This window comes from Macrotis lagotis, chromosome 7, assembly GCF_037893015.1.
Source record: "Macrotis lagotis isolate mMagLag1 chromosome 7, bilby.v1.9.chrom.fasta, whole genome shotgun sequence".
In the NCBI taxonomy this organism is placed as follows: Eukaryota; Metazoa; Chordata; class Mammalia; order Peramelemorphia; family Peramelidae; genus Macrotis; species Macrotis lagotis.
The window spans coordinates 200,253,878-200,272,502 of NC_133664.1; the positions used below are offsets into that span (position 1 = coordinate 200,253,878).

Below are 18,625 nucleotides of genomic sequence, written 5' to 3' on the forward strand. Positions count from 1 at the left end.
TCATTAGAAGCACAATTTGAGGATGGGATTCTGAGTTGCTGATGGGAGTTACATATGTCTCTAACTGGGATGATCAGAGAGAGAGGAAGAAAGATTGGACCAGTGGCTGTCACCTGACAGATTTGAAAACTCAGGTGGGGAAGGAAGAGGTGGGAGAGTGTGGGAGGTGTGGTGGTGCTGTGTGCCTGCCCTTGTCCTAGTCCATGACATAGAGTCATAAGCTAAGATTCAAGTATCTCCTTTCTATTCCCCTGGGTTTACAGTCCCAACCCTGAGTAGAATCCAAGACAAGTAGCTTCTTCCCTTGATCTTTCTCATAATCCATGGATCTGTTCCTTAAGTAACCTGGAAAAAAGTGCCAGGAGGGAAAGCAGAAGAAAGGTTCAAGGTGATGATTGGGGTGGAGGCTTCCATGTGGATCCTAATTATTAAAAAATGTCCCATGAATTTTTTCTTACATCTGATAAATCAAGTAACCACAATGAACTAAGTAAATTATATCCTATGAGCATTGTGGAGAGAAAGATTAGGGGTACCTTTTGAAAAATGAAAGCCTAGATGCAGGGTAAAAGTAGAGTCATGGATTTTCTAATAATTTCCCAATATTTCTTTACTCTAATTTATCAACTTCTAATCTAGATTAGACTCTAGCCACTGGATTTTAACTCTTGCTTACTGCCCAAGCTATCCCAGCAACCAGACCTATGCAGTTTGTTAGGATGACTAGCCAAATCAAAGGGATTTAGACATGATTTTTCATGTAGCTGGTACCTTAGGTGTAGCACTGCTATTTGGAACATATTGCACTTTCCTGCTGGATAATCAGTATGACAACTTACCTTCCTGTGGATGTAAGAAAGGTAGTACATTGACAAATATGGACAGCTTTTGCTATTGCAGCACTTCAAGAGTCACATGTATACCCCACAGAGCACACATACAAACCACAGATATGTGATGCTCAGCTGTTTCTTTGCCCATTTCCATCCTTCTCAAATTGTCAAAGCAATCTCCTAGTGTAACAAGAAGAGTCACTGAACCCTTTGCAAGGCAAGGCATGTGACTTTATTGTGGGGTGATGTGGGAAAGGGGACCACTGTACAGAAAGGCTGAGAAGCAGTCCCAAGGAGGTAAAGAGAAACCAAAGGCTTGGTTGCTCCAGCAACAAGCAAATTCAGGTCCCCTTCTCCGTTGCTGAAGAGCTTCATATGGTGCATTTCCGGGAGGAACATTGACACTTCAAGGCATTGAAAATATCATGGTATACCACAGAGCCATTGGTGCATTGTAGGGGAACCCTCACAGACTCTATTTGAGTTGGGGAGCAGCATGAGCACTGGTCTTCTACATTGTGGGCATCAATGGAGTAGATGGCCTTGCTTGGACATTTACCCTAAAATAAGAAATATTTAAAATAAGAAACAAAAAGGGTCAGGATGATAATTATAGCATCCACATGTGGCCCATTCTCTTGCTTTCAAAGAAGACAATATCTTTCCCAGAAAAATAGAAGGCATCTAAACCATTTCTGAAGATCTCTGGGAAAAGGCCACAATCCTCTTCAGCCATCCTCACTTAAATCACTCTTGGGGCAATATTAACATTGTTTTATCCTCAAGGGATAAGAAGTGTGTGCCCCTACCCTCCTTTCATTGATTTCAATATGACCCATATTATGAAATCTTCACTCTACCCTTTCTCAGTTGACCAAATTATCCTAGTTGTTTTATCTTTTCTTCATTGGCCTTATCTGTCCAACTTCTCATGTCCATTTTACACATTCTTCAAGTTCTCAACAGAGGTGGTCAAATAGGGATGTTCTCTCCCCACCCCCACCCTCACCCCCTTATTGGGATGGGGATTCCAGTGGACTTCTGAACATTACAACCCTCACACCCTAGTTTTACCTCACAATAATGGATATTGACTTCCACCTCTGACTTGCAGGTTCCAATTTTTACATATTGTAATTTAGCAGTGATATCTTTGCATTCACGCTCAACACCTGGAGAAGAGACATAGAGAGAAAGTATACATCCTTAATAATAAGCTAGACTGATTCCGAGGAATTTTATATATTTTTCAGATACAATCTCCTTCACTGGAATGGAATAATGTCTAATCACATGCATGATGAATGGATGAATGAATGGGCATTTATTAAAAAGCACTTACTATGTATAAACCATTGTGCTAAGTGCTGGAAACACAAATAGTAAACTAAACAGCCTTCTTTTTTTCTGTTTCATGGGGAAAAATGGGTTTAGGTGACTTGTCCAAGGTCACACAGCTAGTAAGTGAAATGTGTCTGAGGCCGTGTTTGAACTCAGGTCCTCCTGTTTCCAAGGCTCTATCCACTGCACCACCTAGCTGACTTTAAACAGTCTTAATAGTGAAAGACAGCAAATATAGAAGATTTCAACTGTCAAAGATTCTTAGAGTACAATGACAAAGCAGATACTAGTGAATCTTTTTCAAGATCATTGCCATTGACAACTGTGTATTTGTTTTCAATAAGACAGTGCTGAGGATTTCAACAGTGAAAACTTTCTTCTCTAGTCTCTGAGGAGGCAGAACTTTCATTACCAGGTCACATCTCCACAAAAGTTGCTTCCTTGGATCATGAATGTGAGGACCAGGCTAGAACCTTTAAGCCAAGGCAAAGACTTGTTGCTTAATCATTTTCAGTCTTGTTTGACTCTTTGTAACCCTTTTGGGTTTTTACCCATGGCAAAGATGTGGAAGAGTTTATCATTTTCTTCTCCAGCTCATTTTACATATGGGGAAACTGAGGCAAATAAGGTTACATGACTTGTGCAGGTTCACACAGTCAGTAAATGTCAGAGGCTGGATTTGAACTCAGGTCTCCCCTACACTGCCCTAGGCAAAGAGAAACCAAGTAAATTTTATTCCTTGCTTTCTGAAGGGAAGGGTAATTAGTCTTTGTTTTCTATAACTGTAGATTGTAATAATCCTAATGAATAAACCATTCCTTTCCCATTGCATTTGCAGTTGCATTTGGAAGCAAATAAGCAAGAGATATAAACAAGAAATTCACTCTATTTATAACTGAACTTGGTCTCAACTCCTGGGATCCTAGACTCTTAAAGGCAAATGTTTGTTTTATCCTGTCCAAAACCAAGTCACATACTACCTCCAGCCATTTCCAAACCATGTCACCCACTTCCCCCTCCAATTCTAACCCAACTTTATATATCATCTATTCTCATATTTGAATGTAAGCTCCTTGAGCATAGGAATGGTATTAACAGGCTTGATTTTATATCCACAGACTTTACAATAATTCCTGAAAGCAAGTGATCAACATTTTTTCATTCATTTATTCATTCATTTTCAATCATTTATTTAATCAGTGTGGATTTATTTATTTTTTAGGCACTGGGTTAGGTTTTGAGGCTATAAATGTAAAAGCATGGACTTTATTCTACTATATTCAAGGTCTCTGAAACAATTTAATTTTGCAAATATTTGTTAAAAGCTCTCTCTGTTCCCTGACAACTGAACTTTCCAGGGTTACTGTTCTGCATTTTCTTATTTCTATAACAGAAATAGCCAACTATTACATTCTACTTACCTTTGGAAAATGAATGGAAAACCCATTCATTACATATTCATCTAAGCAGTTGATATTTAATAGACACAAATGGCTAGCAAAATTAAAATGCCTTACCCTTGATTTTAAAAAAATCAGAAAATCACAAATTCAAAAATTCATTTTGTATTGAAATATGGAATTAAGAAGAGATAGCTAAATATTTGTTCATGCAAAAATATGGGGGGGGTTGTTCAATGGATTTTAAGTTAAGTTAATCAAGTGTGTGATATGGTTGCCCCCCAAAAGGCTAATGAATTTGTTATATTAATAGAAATAACAATAGGTAGTATTTATACAGTGCTTTAAAGCTTGAAGAGTGTTTTTGAAATATCTTATTTTATCTTCATAACAAGAGGAGAGTAGGTGGTAATACTATCATTGATTATATTATTTTATTATCATTGATTAATAACTAATAGAATAGTAAATAATAATATAATTGACATTATTATCATTATACAAATGAAAAAAGACAGTGCTTGAGTAACTTTTCCTAGGTAATACAGCTATTAAGTGTCTAAGATTGGATTTGAAATCAGATCTTCCTGACTCTAGGTCCAAAACTCTATTCAGTGAGTCATCTAAGCCTTTAAGAAAAGAATAGTGCCCAAAAAGTCAGGTTGGGGGTGTTCTAAGTGATAGGCCTTCCCTACTTTACCTTGGTCACATCCCTTCTGCCATATTTTAAGAACATTGACAAACTGGAACCTCTTGACGTAGGATAGATAGGTTGGTGAAGGATCTGGACAGTGATCATGCTAGACAAGGTTCTCAATAGAAACTCAAATTGTCTAGCAGAGGGGATGTGATATCTATTTTTAAATATTTGAGGGGCTATCACATGGAAGGGGATTGATTAAAAAAAACAAAACTATAAAAAGTGAGTAGCAGTTTCAGAAGTAGATTTAGAGAAAAAACTTATCAAACAAAAATAGCTATTCAGTATGGTGAAATGAATTTCCTCGGGCAATAGTGACTTCTACAACACTAAAAATCTTCCAGAGACTAGAGGACTAGCAGAGGGGCATCCTGCTGAAATGCAAGTTCAGATCTTTGAGGTCCTTTCACTTCTGAGATTTTATTTCCATTTAATAATTTTAAATACAAGTCTACTCCCAACTTATAAAAAATACCACTTAAATCAAATTAGTGTAGTGGGAGCTCTGGCCTGGAATCAAGAAGACCTGGAATTGAATTTAACTCTAATTGCTTATTAGCTAACCTTAAAGATCATGTGATTCAATATTCTCATTTTTCATATAAGGAAACTGAAGTCCAGTGAGGTTAAATGAGTTGTATAAGGTCATAAAGATCAAGTCAGAGGTGACACGTGAACCTCAGTTCTCTGATTACTGATCTACTGCTCTTCCCATTGTGCTGTCCTATAAGACTTTCAAGAAGGTGACTCAGAGAATCTATGTTTACCTTAACAGCAGTATAATCATCAATCCTGTTTTCTGTGGCTGTTTTTTTTCCTTTTGGGTTTGATCTTAAAACAGCATAAATACATAACTCAATAAAAGTCTCTTGCCTTTGTTGTAATATCCCCTTATAACTAAATAAATTATAAGGTCTATCCAAGGAGATTTAAATATCTTTTATGGTTTCCTGACTTCCTTTTCTTAATACATGAATTCAGATGGGAGGTAGGAAGGAAGAAATAATAGGTTTACGAATTTACATCCCCAATTTGGTATTTAGGGTATTACAGCACTCACTAGGAATGACTGACTTTACCATCTTTAATTTCTAATCTTAATTCAGAATTATATGACTCTTCATAATCTACAAAGTTTTTTCATGCTTATTTGATCTTTAAAATAGCCTGCAAAGTAGAGCAAATTACTATCTGCATTTTGCAGATGGGAAAACTAAGGCTCAGAAAAATTAAGTGATTTGCCCAAGGTCACAAAGCTAATAATAAGCAGAACTAAAGTCTATTTCTAAAGCAGTTATGGATATTGAATATCAGTTTAAACACAATAGCTTCCCATTCAGTGAGTGGACTGTATCAATGAAGAGACAGTAATCAACTAAAGCTACAGGACTCATAGGTAGCTGGGTGGCATAATGAGGAGAGTGCTGAACCTAGGATCAGGAAGACTCACCTTCATGAGTTTCAATTTGACCTCAGACCCTTAATAACTGGGTGATCCTGTGTCTTAGTCCTCTCATTTATAAAATGAGCTGGAGAAGGAAATGGCAAACCACTCCAGTATTTTTGCCAAGAAAACCCCAAGTGGGGTCTCAAAGAGTCAGATACAACTAAAAATGACTGAATAACAACAAAAACATGATAAGAACTAAATGAATACTATAAATGAATGATATGGGATTAGAGGGGAGGAAATGATATCAGAAAAGGCTTCTTGGAAAAGGGAAAATTTGATCTAGAAAAGTAGGTCTTCAATAGAAACACAAAAGATGAGATTAAAAAAATACTAGCTTTAGAATCAGGAAATCCAGGTTCAAATTTAAGTTTTTACACTTTTGACTTCATGTAACCTTCATATGAATGTGAGGAAATCACTTACCTTTTCATCTATAAATGACCTATACATACCCTTTAAAGTCCTTCTAGGTCTAGATCTATGATTTTATGAACATCCATTTCAAATAAGCAGAACTCCATCCCACCCCCACTCCCTACTTCATTTTGGAATGTCTTGAACACTAAGGCATTGAGATCAATCCTACTCACATGTATCACAGCAGGTGTCTTGAATTTTCACAACTTTTCCCTGGAAAGATATCACAAGGTTTCATATTAGACAGAGAGAGCACATGTCAGCAAAATAACCAACTGGAGTTTAAAAAGAATCTTATCTGTACAACATCACAAAGGCAGAGGTCCCTAAGCTCAGACATTTTCTTTGTTCCTTATAAAATTAGGCCACTGCCACTTCTAGGAAATCACATTTGAGATGTTTTGATTCTAGATCAAAAGATGGAGCAGGAACATCTTAAATAGAGCACATTTCACCAATTTTCTGCATTCAACATAAAGCCAACTTTGTCAAATTGCCAAGAGTGGGGAACCTTTTTTCTGCCAAGGGCCATTTGGATATTTATAACATCATTCACAGGTCATACAAAATTATTAACTTAAAAATTAGACCACTTTATTTGTTCAAATATTTAATTAATTCACCCCTAAAAAGTGCTAGATTTATCGAGTTTTGAGTTTCACCTGTGGTTGGCATGGCAGTGCCAAACCAAATTATTTTGAGTGTCTTATATGGGTCCATCATAAGCTGTTGATGTTATTAGTATTACTATGAAAGGTTCATCATCAGATTTATGAATAATTTTTTGGCTATAACAACTCCTGAAGACCATCTAATAAGTTAGAGACTGCAAACAAAAGTAACATCAGATTCCTGAAATATTATCTACATTGATAGGTATCCATCAATCTTTCAAAAAGTATTTATTAAGTGCCTACTATGCCCCAGAAACTGTGCTAGGTGCTGGGGAAACACAAAAGGAAATGAAATAATTTCTGCCCTCAAGGAGCTTACATTATATGTCAAAGATAGAACACCTGTTCTGAGTTATTACTTACCCCTTCAGCCAAACACTTCTGTAGGTTGAATGGTGGGCAACCAGTGACTCTCCGTTCCCAAATAAACTCTCGTTTCTCATTGATTCTACAGTAGTGGGTGTCACAGCCATCCTGAATAGTCTCATTGGCCTAAAAAAAGAATGGTGGGAAGTAAATGGAGGGAAAATCTGAGGACACTGTCAGGGAGAAGAAGGTAGCCTGGCCCATGAGTTATTTGCTGGGTATGCTATAGAGGGAATGCCTTCATTTATGGATTGGACGAGAGGCTGCTAAGATGCCTTACTACTTGCAAATTCTGTGATTTTTTTAATTGAATTAAGTCCTACTTGACTATCTGAAAAAAGGACCCCCAAAGGGAAACTAGATGAAGATATGAAAGAAGTCTCAGGTTTGGTCTGCACTTACCTTTAGCATCATGATTGTTCCCTTTCTCAGTTGGATGGTACAGGCAATGGGTAGACACTTTCCACAGCAGGAGCCCTCTATTTTCTCCTCCTTGTATCCCTGCACACAAAAGTAAGGCAGCTACGGTCAAACTCTTAAAATATTTCAAGAGCTGATTTGCTTTTATTAGACTGTTGTTGAAATCTTGTTGAAATCATGTCTTGTTGGTTCTGTCACCCTGGGCACATTACTTTGCTTTGCAATGCTCTAGACTAGGGATGTTCAACCTTACTTATAAAAGTTTTTATTGAAACAATAGAAAATATATTTTGATTTACCATTTTAGTGAGAGTTCTGTGGTAGCTCAGTGAGCCCTGCAGTCTGCAGCCGGCTGCAACCCAAATTTTGGACAGCTCTTCTCTAGATCATTCTCTTAAGACTCTGTGCCAACTTTGCATTGATAGAGGAAGTTTCTTCATCCAGAACCTTCCTTTACCAATTGAAGTCACAAATTCAATCCCCATCCCTATACTTCTCTCTCCCTAGATCCAAGCCATCTACCAGGATTCTATCTCTTGCAATGGGAAACACTACTATTGAGAAGGGGGTGATAAAAATAAGAGTCTAAGAGGTATATTCATGATCCTATGACTCCCCAAATCACAATTCCCTTCCCTGGTCACCATTTCCCTAAATGTTATCTCCCTCTATAAGAAAGTAAGCTCCCTGATGGCAAGGACTGTTTTACTTTTGTATTTGCATCCCCAGACCCCAGAATGATGCTTGTTACTTAGCAGGGACTTCACAGTTTCTTTATTAATTGATTCAATCACAGTATTGGGCACAGAATGAATGAGTGAATAGCAGTTATAATCAGGCTGGCATCATGGAAGGAAGACAAAGTGCTTAATGTTTAATTGACTTCCAAGCCAGAATAAAACATTGATTAGGTTTTATATATATACACACAAATCCAACCATAAGGAGCAAGAAGTGGTGGCAAGAAAGATAGGCACCAGACAAAGTTGTAAATTTAACTAAATTTGACTCTTTTACCTCTTTTAGTGCTTCTTCTCTCCACCCTCCTCCAGTTAGGTCCTTCCTAATTTATTAAAATTGCCCATCTAAATCGTTAATCAATCACAGGATCATAAATCTAAGGGTGAGAGGAACCTTAGGAGTCATATAGTTCAACCCTTTTGTTTTTCTAATAGATAACTTGAGCAGACTCACTTCTGGAGAGGCATAATTTAAAAGTTAAATGACTACAGATAGGTAGTAATTATTCAAAAGCTTGTACCTCCCAAGGTATGGATAATTCAGTAAAAATCTCAAAACCAAAGAGACTTTAAGACTCCAATGAATTAATCTCTGATGTAAAATCAAAGGCTCCCTAGTCAGGTAAAAGGAAGTCACTGACTCTCTGAATTCCTTCATATATAATACAAGGGGATTGCACTAATTCATCTCTAAATCCCCTTATAGATCAAAATTTATGATCATCTATTTATCTAGCTAGCTAGTTTGCTAGCCATCTTCTCCGTAAGCTAATTTCCATGTATAATTTGAATTTTAATTGCTTAAGTTTTCTCCTTCTGCTCTATCCCCAACCCCTGGTAAAAATAGATGGATGTGTATATGACACAGATAGAGATAAGATAAGATAAATGATAAACAGCACTTAAAATATTTGTTGATGACTGATTAATAATATATTTGGTGCTGAAGGGGACCTTGAAGATTCTGCAAATGAGGAGATTGACACATTGAATGTCTTGCCCTATTTCCATCCTATGACTTTCCCAAGTGCCCCCAAAATTATACCATTAGAGATTAATTTCTAGTGGGACTAAAGCTACTTTGGACTTATAAAAATAGATATAGATAGATGTATGTATGTGCACGTGTGTCTGTGTATGTGTGTGGGGGGTTGTATGTAATTTGGCTCAGACTGAAAAATTTGATAAAGTTTGCTGGCCTTTTGGGCTATGGTTGTATTAGAGAGAGTGGAAAAAGTGGGAGAAAGCATTGGTTTCAGATAGCCATATTAGTGAGATATATGAGAAAAGAAGAAAAATGGAGGTAAAATGTAGGTGGATCGAGAGGATTAATATAAGTGCTTTAAGAGAGAAATAAGGGAGCCAACAATAAGAAACAGAGTTGGGTTTAAATGGGACTGACTTTCACTTGTTCTCAGATTAAGGGAATTGCTTGGTGACAGTAGGGAAAAAATTAGGAAATGAACATTTCCTCACCTGACCTGAAGTGGAAGGGCTGAGATCTAGAAATGGCGGGGGGGGGGGGGGCGGGGAATCACAAGAACAGAGACCACAAGAACAGAGGTGACAGCTGTTGAGTTTGGAGGAGGAAGATGGAGGGAATTCAAGTCCCTGCCAAAGGGTGGGAAGGTCAAGGGGAAGGGCAAAGAGGTGATCAGAAAAAGATAGAAATTAATTTAGGCAAAATGAAGGACAGAAAAGGAAGAAGAGGATGAGAAAGAAAAAAGGAAAAAGAGAGAATGAGGAGACATAGAAAACAGAGTAAAAGGAAAAAGGAAAGGGGGAGGAGAGAAAAGCATAAAAGAATTTCTTTTCAGTCTTTCTTAGAGAAAACAAACACTGCTTCCCTTCTTCTGCTCTGTTAAAGTAAACTCACAGGTGCACAATATGATTAAGGAATTTTTTTTAAAACCAAACTGGGTTTCCAGGGTTATTCCTGATAGGGGGTATGTGTTCCATATGCTGCTCTACATGAAATAGGACTGTACATAATGTGCTCAAACAGGAACCACTAAATCATCAGCAGTTTTATTCTCTTTCCTCTTAGGGGTAGCCACTTCCCCCTCCTGTGGAGAAATACCCCCAAAACTAAGCACAAAATATTTTTGTAGAAGTTTGCACAACCAAAATAACTGTCTTCTCCCCACCTACACCAATCGAAGCTGCACAGTATAATTAATCCTCTCACAAAATCCTTTTCTGTAGGAAGCCACCTAGTATCTTCCCTCAAGTCTAGTCCCATTGCTATTAAACATTTCAAAATGGATTATCTTGAGGTGTCTCAAACTCAGTATGTCCAACCCAAAACTCATTGTCTCCCCCCACCCCCACACTCTTCCCTCTTCCAATTTTTCTATTACTGTCAAAGTTACCACCATACTTTCAGTTATCTGGGCTCTCAGTTCCTCACCTTCACAAATCTCATATATCAATCTAATCCATTACCAATTTTCATTGTCTCTTTCTTCATATCTCTCATATATACCCCCTATCCCCTTCTCCATTCACATAACCACCTTGCTGGTTCAGGCTCTCATCACCTCCCAGTTACTACAATAGCCTTCTATTTGGTCTTCCTGCCTCAGATCTCCCCCTACTTCAATGCATTCTGCACACAAATGCCAATATGATTTTCTTTAAGAAAAAGATCTGACCATGCCACCCCATCTCCCACTAGACCAAGTCCAGTGACTCCTTGCTTCTAGGCTTTGTAGTGTGGCCTCTTCTGCCTTTTCAGTCTTCTTGCCTTTTAATCTCTGCTTCATGGTTAATATTCCAGCCACTCTGATCTACCTCCTACCCACATATTGTATTCCATTTCTCAGTTCCATATCCTTGCACTGGCTAGCTGTCCCTCATGATTGGAATGCAATCTCTTTTCATCTATACTTATTAAAATCTCTGATTTCCTTCAAGATTCAGCTGAAATCAGTTACCCACCCCCCACCCCCACCCCCCCACCCCCGCCAGCCTTCCCAGCTCCTAGAGCACATCTTACCCAAACTACCTTGTTTTTATTTTGTAAGAATTCTGTTTATGTGTACATGTTTTTTTGAGTAGAATGTAAGCTCCATGAGGATAGTGGTCTATTTCACCACTCTTTGAAACTCTCAATCCAGCCTGAATTGTATTGAATGCTAATCAAATGCTTGTTGATTGTTTATAAGTTACTAATGAATTATTGTCTAAGTGACACAACAGTCCCATCAAGGCAGGAGAGGAATAGAAGGGAATCAGAACTCATGACCACAATAGTTAAAAACTTAAGCCCTCAAAGAATTCAACCATCTCCTACTCTGATTCCTTAGAAGATATGCTCCCATTTTCACTTTCATGAAGTCCCCAACCTACCCCTCTCACTTGTAAACAGGCTATCTATATTGAAGATGACTAAGAAGCATGTATGCAAATTTGTGTATATTGAGTACTTTGCATGTACACGTGAAATGTTCCCATAATTTTGACTGTGTTGAGAACTGAGGTCTGTATGGAAAATGACTAGACCATCAGTCCTTACCCATCTCAAGGCCTCCTACACATATGTAGTGAGCATGCATACACACACATACACACACACACACACACACACACACACACACACACACACACACACATCCCCGGCTGGCTTTCTCTCACCTGGGGACAGGGCTGGCAAGTAGCCTTTGTACACACCAACTTATACTTGAGGATGATACCATTCTGCACGTTGCAATGGCAGTTGGTACACTGATCTATCATCAGTCTGCCTCCTGGCTGAAATAAAAAACAAATCAGACATGAGCCTTCTTAACTGTTCTCTTACACTCTCTTTCTCATGACTAGGTAGGAACGAGACTACCACAATCTTACTTACAATCTCTTCCTGACATTATCTTAACCCCTTGTCTATGCTCCTCACTCCCTTCCCTTATCCCCCTCCCAAAAGGATAAGGATGGTAAAAGTTAACTTCAACCCCCTCAGAGGCAGCTACAAGTAGTAGGAGGTCAGAGCTATCCTGAGAATAAAGTCAAAGAAGCAGTTCACCATGCACTGGGAGAAACCTTGGCTGGGAGAGGGGTGTTAAGTGAACATAATGACCAATTCCAGATGATTAATTGCAAGCAAAGTTAAACATCCATAGTCCTTGAAATAAAGAACTTAGAACAAGATGGTGAAGAAAGGAGGAATGTAGGAACAGCGGAGTTAAAGGTCAAGAGAATTTAAAAAAATATAGGCCTGGCACTAATTTATAAATACTAAGATGTGACCCCAAAGGAGAGGAAGCAATTGTCCAGACAGAGACCCACAAGAGAAGACTTAAGGAATGGGCTCCCAGGATCATCTTCCTTCTGCTTCTGATCATGTATGATTTTGTTATATGAGATTTTCTAGCAATTATGAAAACCTATTGCAAGAACATGATCCAATTACATATAATCCTGAGCAGGCAACAACTTACACTAATGACGGTGTCATTGATGAAGCAACCCTGAACAGGTTCTGTAGGAGGAAGAAAGAAAGAAGTGGGATATTACTTCTCACTAGATATAGTTCTGTAAAGTATATCTTCCCTCTCAAGACAAATTAGTGGAATATAGCAGGAGATCTGGGGTGTAAAAGATTTAATATTTGTCTTCAGCTCTCTTCCAATTCCCCTTTCCATGATTCTCCCACCTCATTTTCTTCTACTTCTCAAGGATCTTCATCCTTCCCAGATCCCTCATGAGGACTCAGGTCTAACTATCCTTTCATAATGCCCCCAAATTATCTTTTCTGCCCCCATCAAAAAAACACTCAAAATATTCATCCTTTGTGGGACATCCAGTGATGTCACTGTTCAGTTGTTTCAGCCATGTCTGACTCTTCATGACCCCTTTGGGGTTTTCTTGGCAAAGTCTATGGAATGGTTTGCCATTTCCTCCTCCAGATCATTTTGCAGATGAGGAAATTGAGGCAAACAGGGCTGAGTGATTTGTCCAGTTACAGAGTTAGTAAGTGTCTTAAGTGCTTGCCTTTGGACTCAGGTCTTTCTGACTCCAGACCTGGCACTCTAAACATCATACCACCTAGGTACCTTGGAGAGAGATAGAATTAGTAAAACATCAAGGAAGTGCTTGATTAAAACTAAATCACACTGAGATATGAATAGCTTATATCTTTTGTCAGAGACACTTGCATTTTAAAAATAATAGGTTTGTCATTACTTGTACAAAAATATTTATAGCAGCCCTGTTTGTGGTGGCAAAGAATTGGAAATCCAGTAAATGTCCTTCAATTGGGGAATGGTTTAGCAAACTGTGGTATATGTATGTCATGGAACACTATTGTTTTATTAGAAACCAGAAGGGACGGGATTTCAGGGAAACCTGGAGGGATTTGCATGAACTGATGCTGAGTGAGATGAGCAGAACCAGAAAAACACTGTACACCCTAACAGCAACATGGGAGTGATGTTCAACCTTGAAGGACTTGCTCATTCCATCAGCGCAACAATTGGGAACAATTTTAGGCTGTCTGCAAAGGAGAGTACCTTCTGTATCCAGATAAGGAGCTGTGGAGTTTGAACAAAGTACAAGGACTATTCCCTTTAATTCAGAAAAAAAAAACCCAGATGTCTTATTGTTTGATCTGGTTACCTCTGAGAATTCTGTTCTCTTTAAGGATATGATTTCTCTCTCATCACACCCAATTTGGATCAAGGTACAACATGGAAACAAAGTAAAGACTGACGGAGTGCTATCTGTGGGGTGGGGGTGGGGGAGGGAAGCAAGATTGGGGGAAAACTGTAAAACTCAAATAATATCTTTAATAAAAATTAAAAAAAATAAAAATAATAATAGGTTTGTTAATCTAAATAAATGAAATTCTAATGATAGAATTTCAGGCACTGTGATAATGTCATGTGAAAGCTCTTCCTACCATCATCCCAGTTCGTATACTAACTAGAAAAACTGAGAAACTGAGAGCCAAAAGACCAAGCTTGGTTCAGTTCCTGGCTCTGTTACTTATTACTTGTATGAATTTAAATGAGTTATTTGCCTTCTCCAGACCTTAAATTCCTCACTTGCAAAATGAAGAGGTTGGACTAGATGACCTCTCAGTTTCCTTTCAGATCTGAATCTACTGTTCTTTAATTTTAGGAAGTATCACGATTGTTCCCAGAAAAAAAATCAGCTATATTCAATCCTGGAGCACTAGAAGGGCAATAGATGTGTCATCTATTAGAGAAAGTAGGAGAAACTGTAGTAGCAGTGCACATACACACACACACACACACACACACACACACACACACACATACACACACACAGAGCATACACATACATTCACAGACACACACAAACACACAGGCACACATACAGACACACAGAGACACACACACAAACACACACACAAAGACACACACAGCCCCGCGCAACTGCTCATCCAAACTGACCACAATGACAGGAAGGACAGCACTCTGTGGCCTGACTACAGCTCAGCTGGAAGCCCTGAGGGCAGGTGGGGACATCTAACTGAGGGCAGGACACATTCTTCTGTTGGACAAAGACTTGATCCTTCACTCGGATGCATTCGTTGATGAGGCAAGGGTTCTTGGGGGAGCGCCATTGTGAGCCAACCTGTGGAGGAGTAGAGGAAGATGTGTCAGTAAGTCTCTAAGGTACACTTTTTTCACCTACGAAATGGTGATAATGATAGCAGTACTTCATATCTCTTAGAATTCTTAGAAGGGCAGCACTTTGTAAACCTCAAAGTGCTAAATAAATCTGAGTTAACATTATTTCATCATATCATGAGTGTCCATGTTAAAATGAATGGAGAATCAGCCACCAAGCCAGGAAGACTTGGGTTCAATCTGACACATCTGGCTGCATTACCCTGGGCAAATCCATTAAGCTCTCAGTGCTCTAAGCAACCCTCTCAGAAGAGAAATTTCAGAGAAGTTGCTGACTTGCATCATTAAAATTTCTTCATGCAGATTTTCCTTATATCCATGAAAAATATGATATAGGGTATAGTCCTTATTCCATATTGCTAATTTTCATGAAATAAAGAGTAGGTCTAAGAACTGGTGGCTATTGATGCTCTGGTGATCAGCTGCTTGTGATTTTTTTAGTTAAGTATCTTTCCTTCTTTCTTGAAAATTGATACCAATGGCTAACAGGGAGTTGATATTCAAGATAAGTAAGGAGATAGTGAGAAAACCTAGCTCCCTTCATGAGTTCACATTGCCTAGCTCAGATAAAATACATTTTCAGGTCCTAAAAGAATTGACAAATGTGATTGCTGAGTCACTATAAGTAACATTTAAAAGATCATGGAAAATGAGAATGGTACTGCCAGATTATCTCAACTTTCAAGAAATGGAGAACAAGAAAGTCTATCAACTCTTAGGTCAATGAGCTTGAATTTGACTTCAATTACTGGAAGAATACAAGAATATAGCATTAAAAAGATACTTAGAGAATATCTTCATAGTGAAATAGTGATTACAAAGAGCTAATATGATTTCATCAAGATAGGTCACTTCATTTCCAATTTTAATCAGACTATTAACATCATAGAGAAGGAGAATACCATGTGTATAATTTACTAAGATTTCATAAAAACTTTTTATAAAATATTTCATACTATACTTGTAGAGATGAAAAGGCATGAATTAAATTACAGTATTAGATAGTTTCAGAACTGGAAATATGATTGGACTCAAAAAGTAATTGTTGATAATCAACATGGCAGGAAGTGTCTAGTATGGTGTACCTCAATGACCTGTGCTTGTCCCTGAGCCATTCTACATTGTTATCAATGACATAGATACAGGTATAGACATATATACTCATCAGTTTTGCAGATAACAAAAGACTAAGAGGGAGACTTAACACAATGGATGATGGAATCAGGGTCCAAAAGGATTTTGGCAAACTAGGTCATGAAGCTGAATTTAGTAAGATGAATGTAATAGAAAATATATAATGTGTAATCAAATATGTAAAACTTTACATTCTTTTTTTTTAGGTTTTTTGCAAGGCAAATGGGATTAAGTGGCTTGCCCAAAGCCACACAGCTAGGTAATTATTAAGTGTCTGAGACTGGATTTGAACCCAGGTACTCCTGACTCCAAGGCCGGTGCTTTATCCACTATGCCACCTAGCTGCCCCAAAACCTTACATTCTTGCACAACAAAATCACAAGTTCATGATGGAGGAAGCATGAATAGACAGCAATTATTCTGAAAAAGAACTGGGAGTTTTAGTAGACTACAAGTTCAAGTGACTTAACCAAGGTCATACAGCTAGTAAATGTCTGAAGTCACCTTTGAACTCAGGTGTTACTGATTCCAAACCCAGTACTCTATCCACTGAGCCATCTTGTTGTTATTCAATCCTTGTGAACCATTTGGGATTTTCTTGGCAAACTAGTTTGCCATTTTCTTCTCCAACTCATTTTATAGATGAGGAAACTAAGATAAGCAGGATTAAGTGACTTGCCTAAGGTCAGTAAGTATCTGAGGCCAGATTTAAACTTAAAGTCCTCCTGACTCTGGGTCTGGTTCTCTATCCACGATACTACCTGGTTCATTACTGAAGAAGATGAAAACAATATCCTTATGTTACATACAAGTTATATTATGTCTAACTATGGCCAATCAGACCAACATGAGCTTGGAATACCCTACCACAAGATAGGCACAGATACCCCATGTGAACACCTAGGATGGGTACTCTAAATTTACACATCTCACATTTCCTTTGAATTGCTTTAATTCTGCCTAGTTCATAGGGCTTCCCACTGAGCCACCCAGTCTTCAATAGTATCTGATTACTTTCACATACTACAATTTGTTTAGTCATTCTCTAGTCAACCCATTTTGTTTCCAAGCTTTGCCTATATGTTTGGTTTTGTTTAATATTTCTTTATTGTATGAGAGGATTTAGTGTGGAGAAAGTTATACTCAGAATAGACTGGTCATAAAAACATAAAATCATTTTACACCATACCAAGGAGAAGAGAGGATGGAATTTTGATGGCAGCGTTTTCCTAAATCCCCATATCCACTCTTCCCCACTTAGTGGGGAACATTGACCATTCTCAATTTTTGTTGATTTTAATGCCACAGAGAATCCCAATGCTCCAAAGGCTGCATGTTCAAAGGACCCAGATCACCCCTGTTGTCAAACTGGGGGGCTCCTTCCCTCTTTTACCCAGCACTAGTTCCCTGAGCCTATCCTAATTTTATGGTAGGATTTCCTAGATTAGGACCATCTTGGGGTTTCAGCTGGACATGATCTAAATGAAAGTGGTTAGAATCCACATATATCTTTTTGAAGGCCAGTGCTAGAAATCATTCATTTTCACTCTGACATTACTAACATCATTCAACAGAAGTCATTTTAAATACCCTCAGCTCCAGATTAAGGAGCAATATTATTATCAGTATTATGACTTCCAAAGATAGAGTGCTAAGTATTGAGGAGATGGAGGGTTGAGGATTAGGGGAAATAATCCAGACTAGAATATCTAGACCAGAGGTTCTTAACTTTTTTGTGTGTCAATGATCCCTTTAGCAGCCTGTTGAAACCTCTGGATCCTTTTTCAGAATAATGTTTTTAAGTGCAGAAAATAAAATTCATATGGTTACAAAGGAAACCAACTTTTTTGAAATAGTCATCAAAATTTTTTTTTAAGTTCACAGACTCCAGGGGAAGAACCCCCTGATCTGGACCATATTGACATTCCTCCCACAACTGTAGTTCAGCTGCACCTCCCTAAAACCTTGTATCTTCTTCAACCCATTGGTGACTAACTTCCAAAACTAGCTCAAAGGCAAACTAAACTATTAGGAGAGGACAAAAAGCAAATAACTGTTTTTCTTCTTTCAGTAATAACCATGGTTCCTGTACCAGATGTAAAAAGAAAGAAGAGGAAACACTTGTATAGGTATACTCATACTTATCCCCAATCCCATCCTTTGTTTGCCCAAAGGCATGTTGACCTCAAGACTTACATTCTGCCAATGAATCTCAGAGTCTCCTCTGAATGAGCCACCCTCCACCTCACAGGCTGATGGTAGGCATCTCCCACAGCATTCACCTTCCTGAGAGACATAGGTGAAGCCCTGAAAAAAGAAAGAAAGGGAGATGTTAATAAGAGGAATAAAAGTAGCAATATGGTATTCTCATCAATCAATGAGCCTATTAAAAATGCCTGCCATATGCCAAGAACTGGGTGTTGAGCAATACAAAGACAAAAGTTCCTGCCCTCAAGAAGCCTATATTCCATCTGGCAAAACAATTTGTGAC

General features: G+C 38.2%; 1 protein-coding gene across 1 annotated transcript in view; it reads right to left on the bottom strand.

The window, feature by feature from the left end:
- Nucleotides 1–1,018: 1,018 nt before the first annotated feature.
- VWF (von Willebrand factor) overlaps nucleotides 1,019–18,625 on the bottom strand; it is a 212,002-nt gene continuing 194,395 nt past the window's right edge. Inside the window, exons 44-52 of the mRNA XM_074194426.1 lie at nucleotides 18,331–18,441; nucleotides 14,761–14,944; nucleotides 12,784–12,824; nucleotides 11,981–12,097; nucleotides 7,587–7,685; nucleotides 7,182–7,310; nucleotides 6,318–6,357; nucleotides 1,908–2,005; nucleotides 1,019–1,393 (exon numbers count right to left, since the gene is read on the bottom strand). Coding sequence (XP_074050527.1) covers nucleotides 1,205–1,393; nucleotides 1,908–2,005; nucleotides 6,318–6,357; nucleotides 7,182–7,310; nucleotides 7,587–7,685; nucleotides 11,981–12,097; nucleotides 12,784–12,824; nucleotides 14,761–14,944; nucleotides 18,331–18,441 — 1,008 coding nt within the window. The 3' untranslated portion in view covers nucleotides 1,019–1,204. The remainder of the gene's footprint in view (nucleotides 1,394–1,907; nucleotides 2,006–6,317; nucleotides 6,358–7,181; nucleotides 7,311–7,586; nucleotides 7,686–11,980; nucleotides 12,098–12,783; nucleotides 12,825–14,760; nucleotides 14,945–18,330; nucleotides 18,442–18,625) is intronic.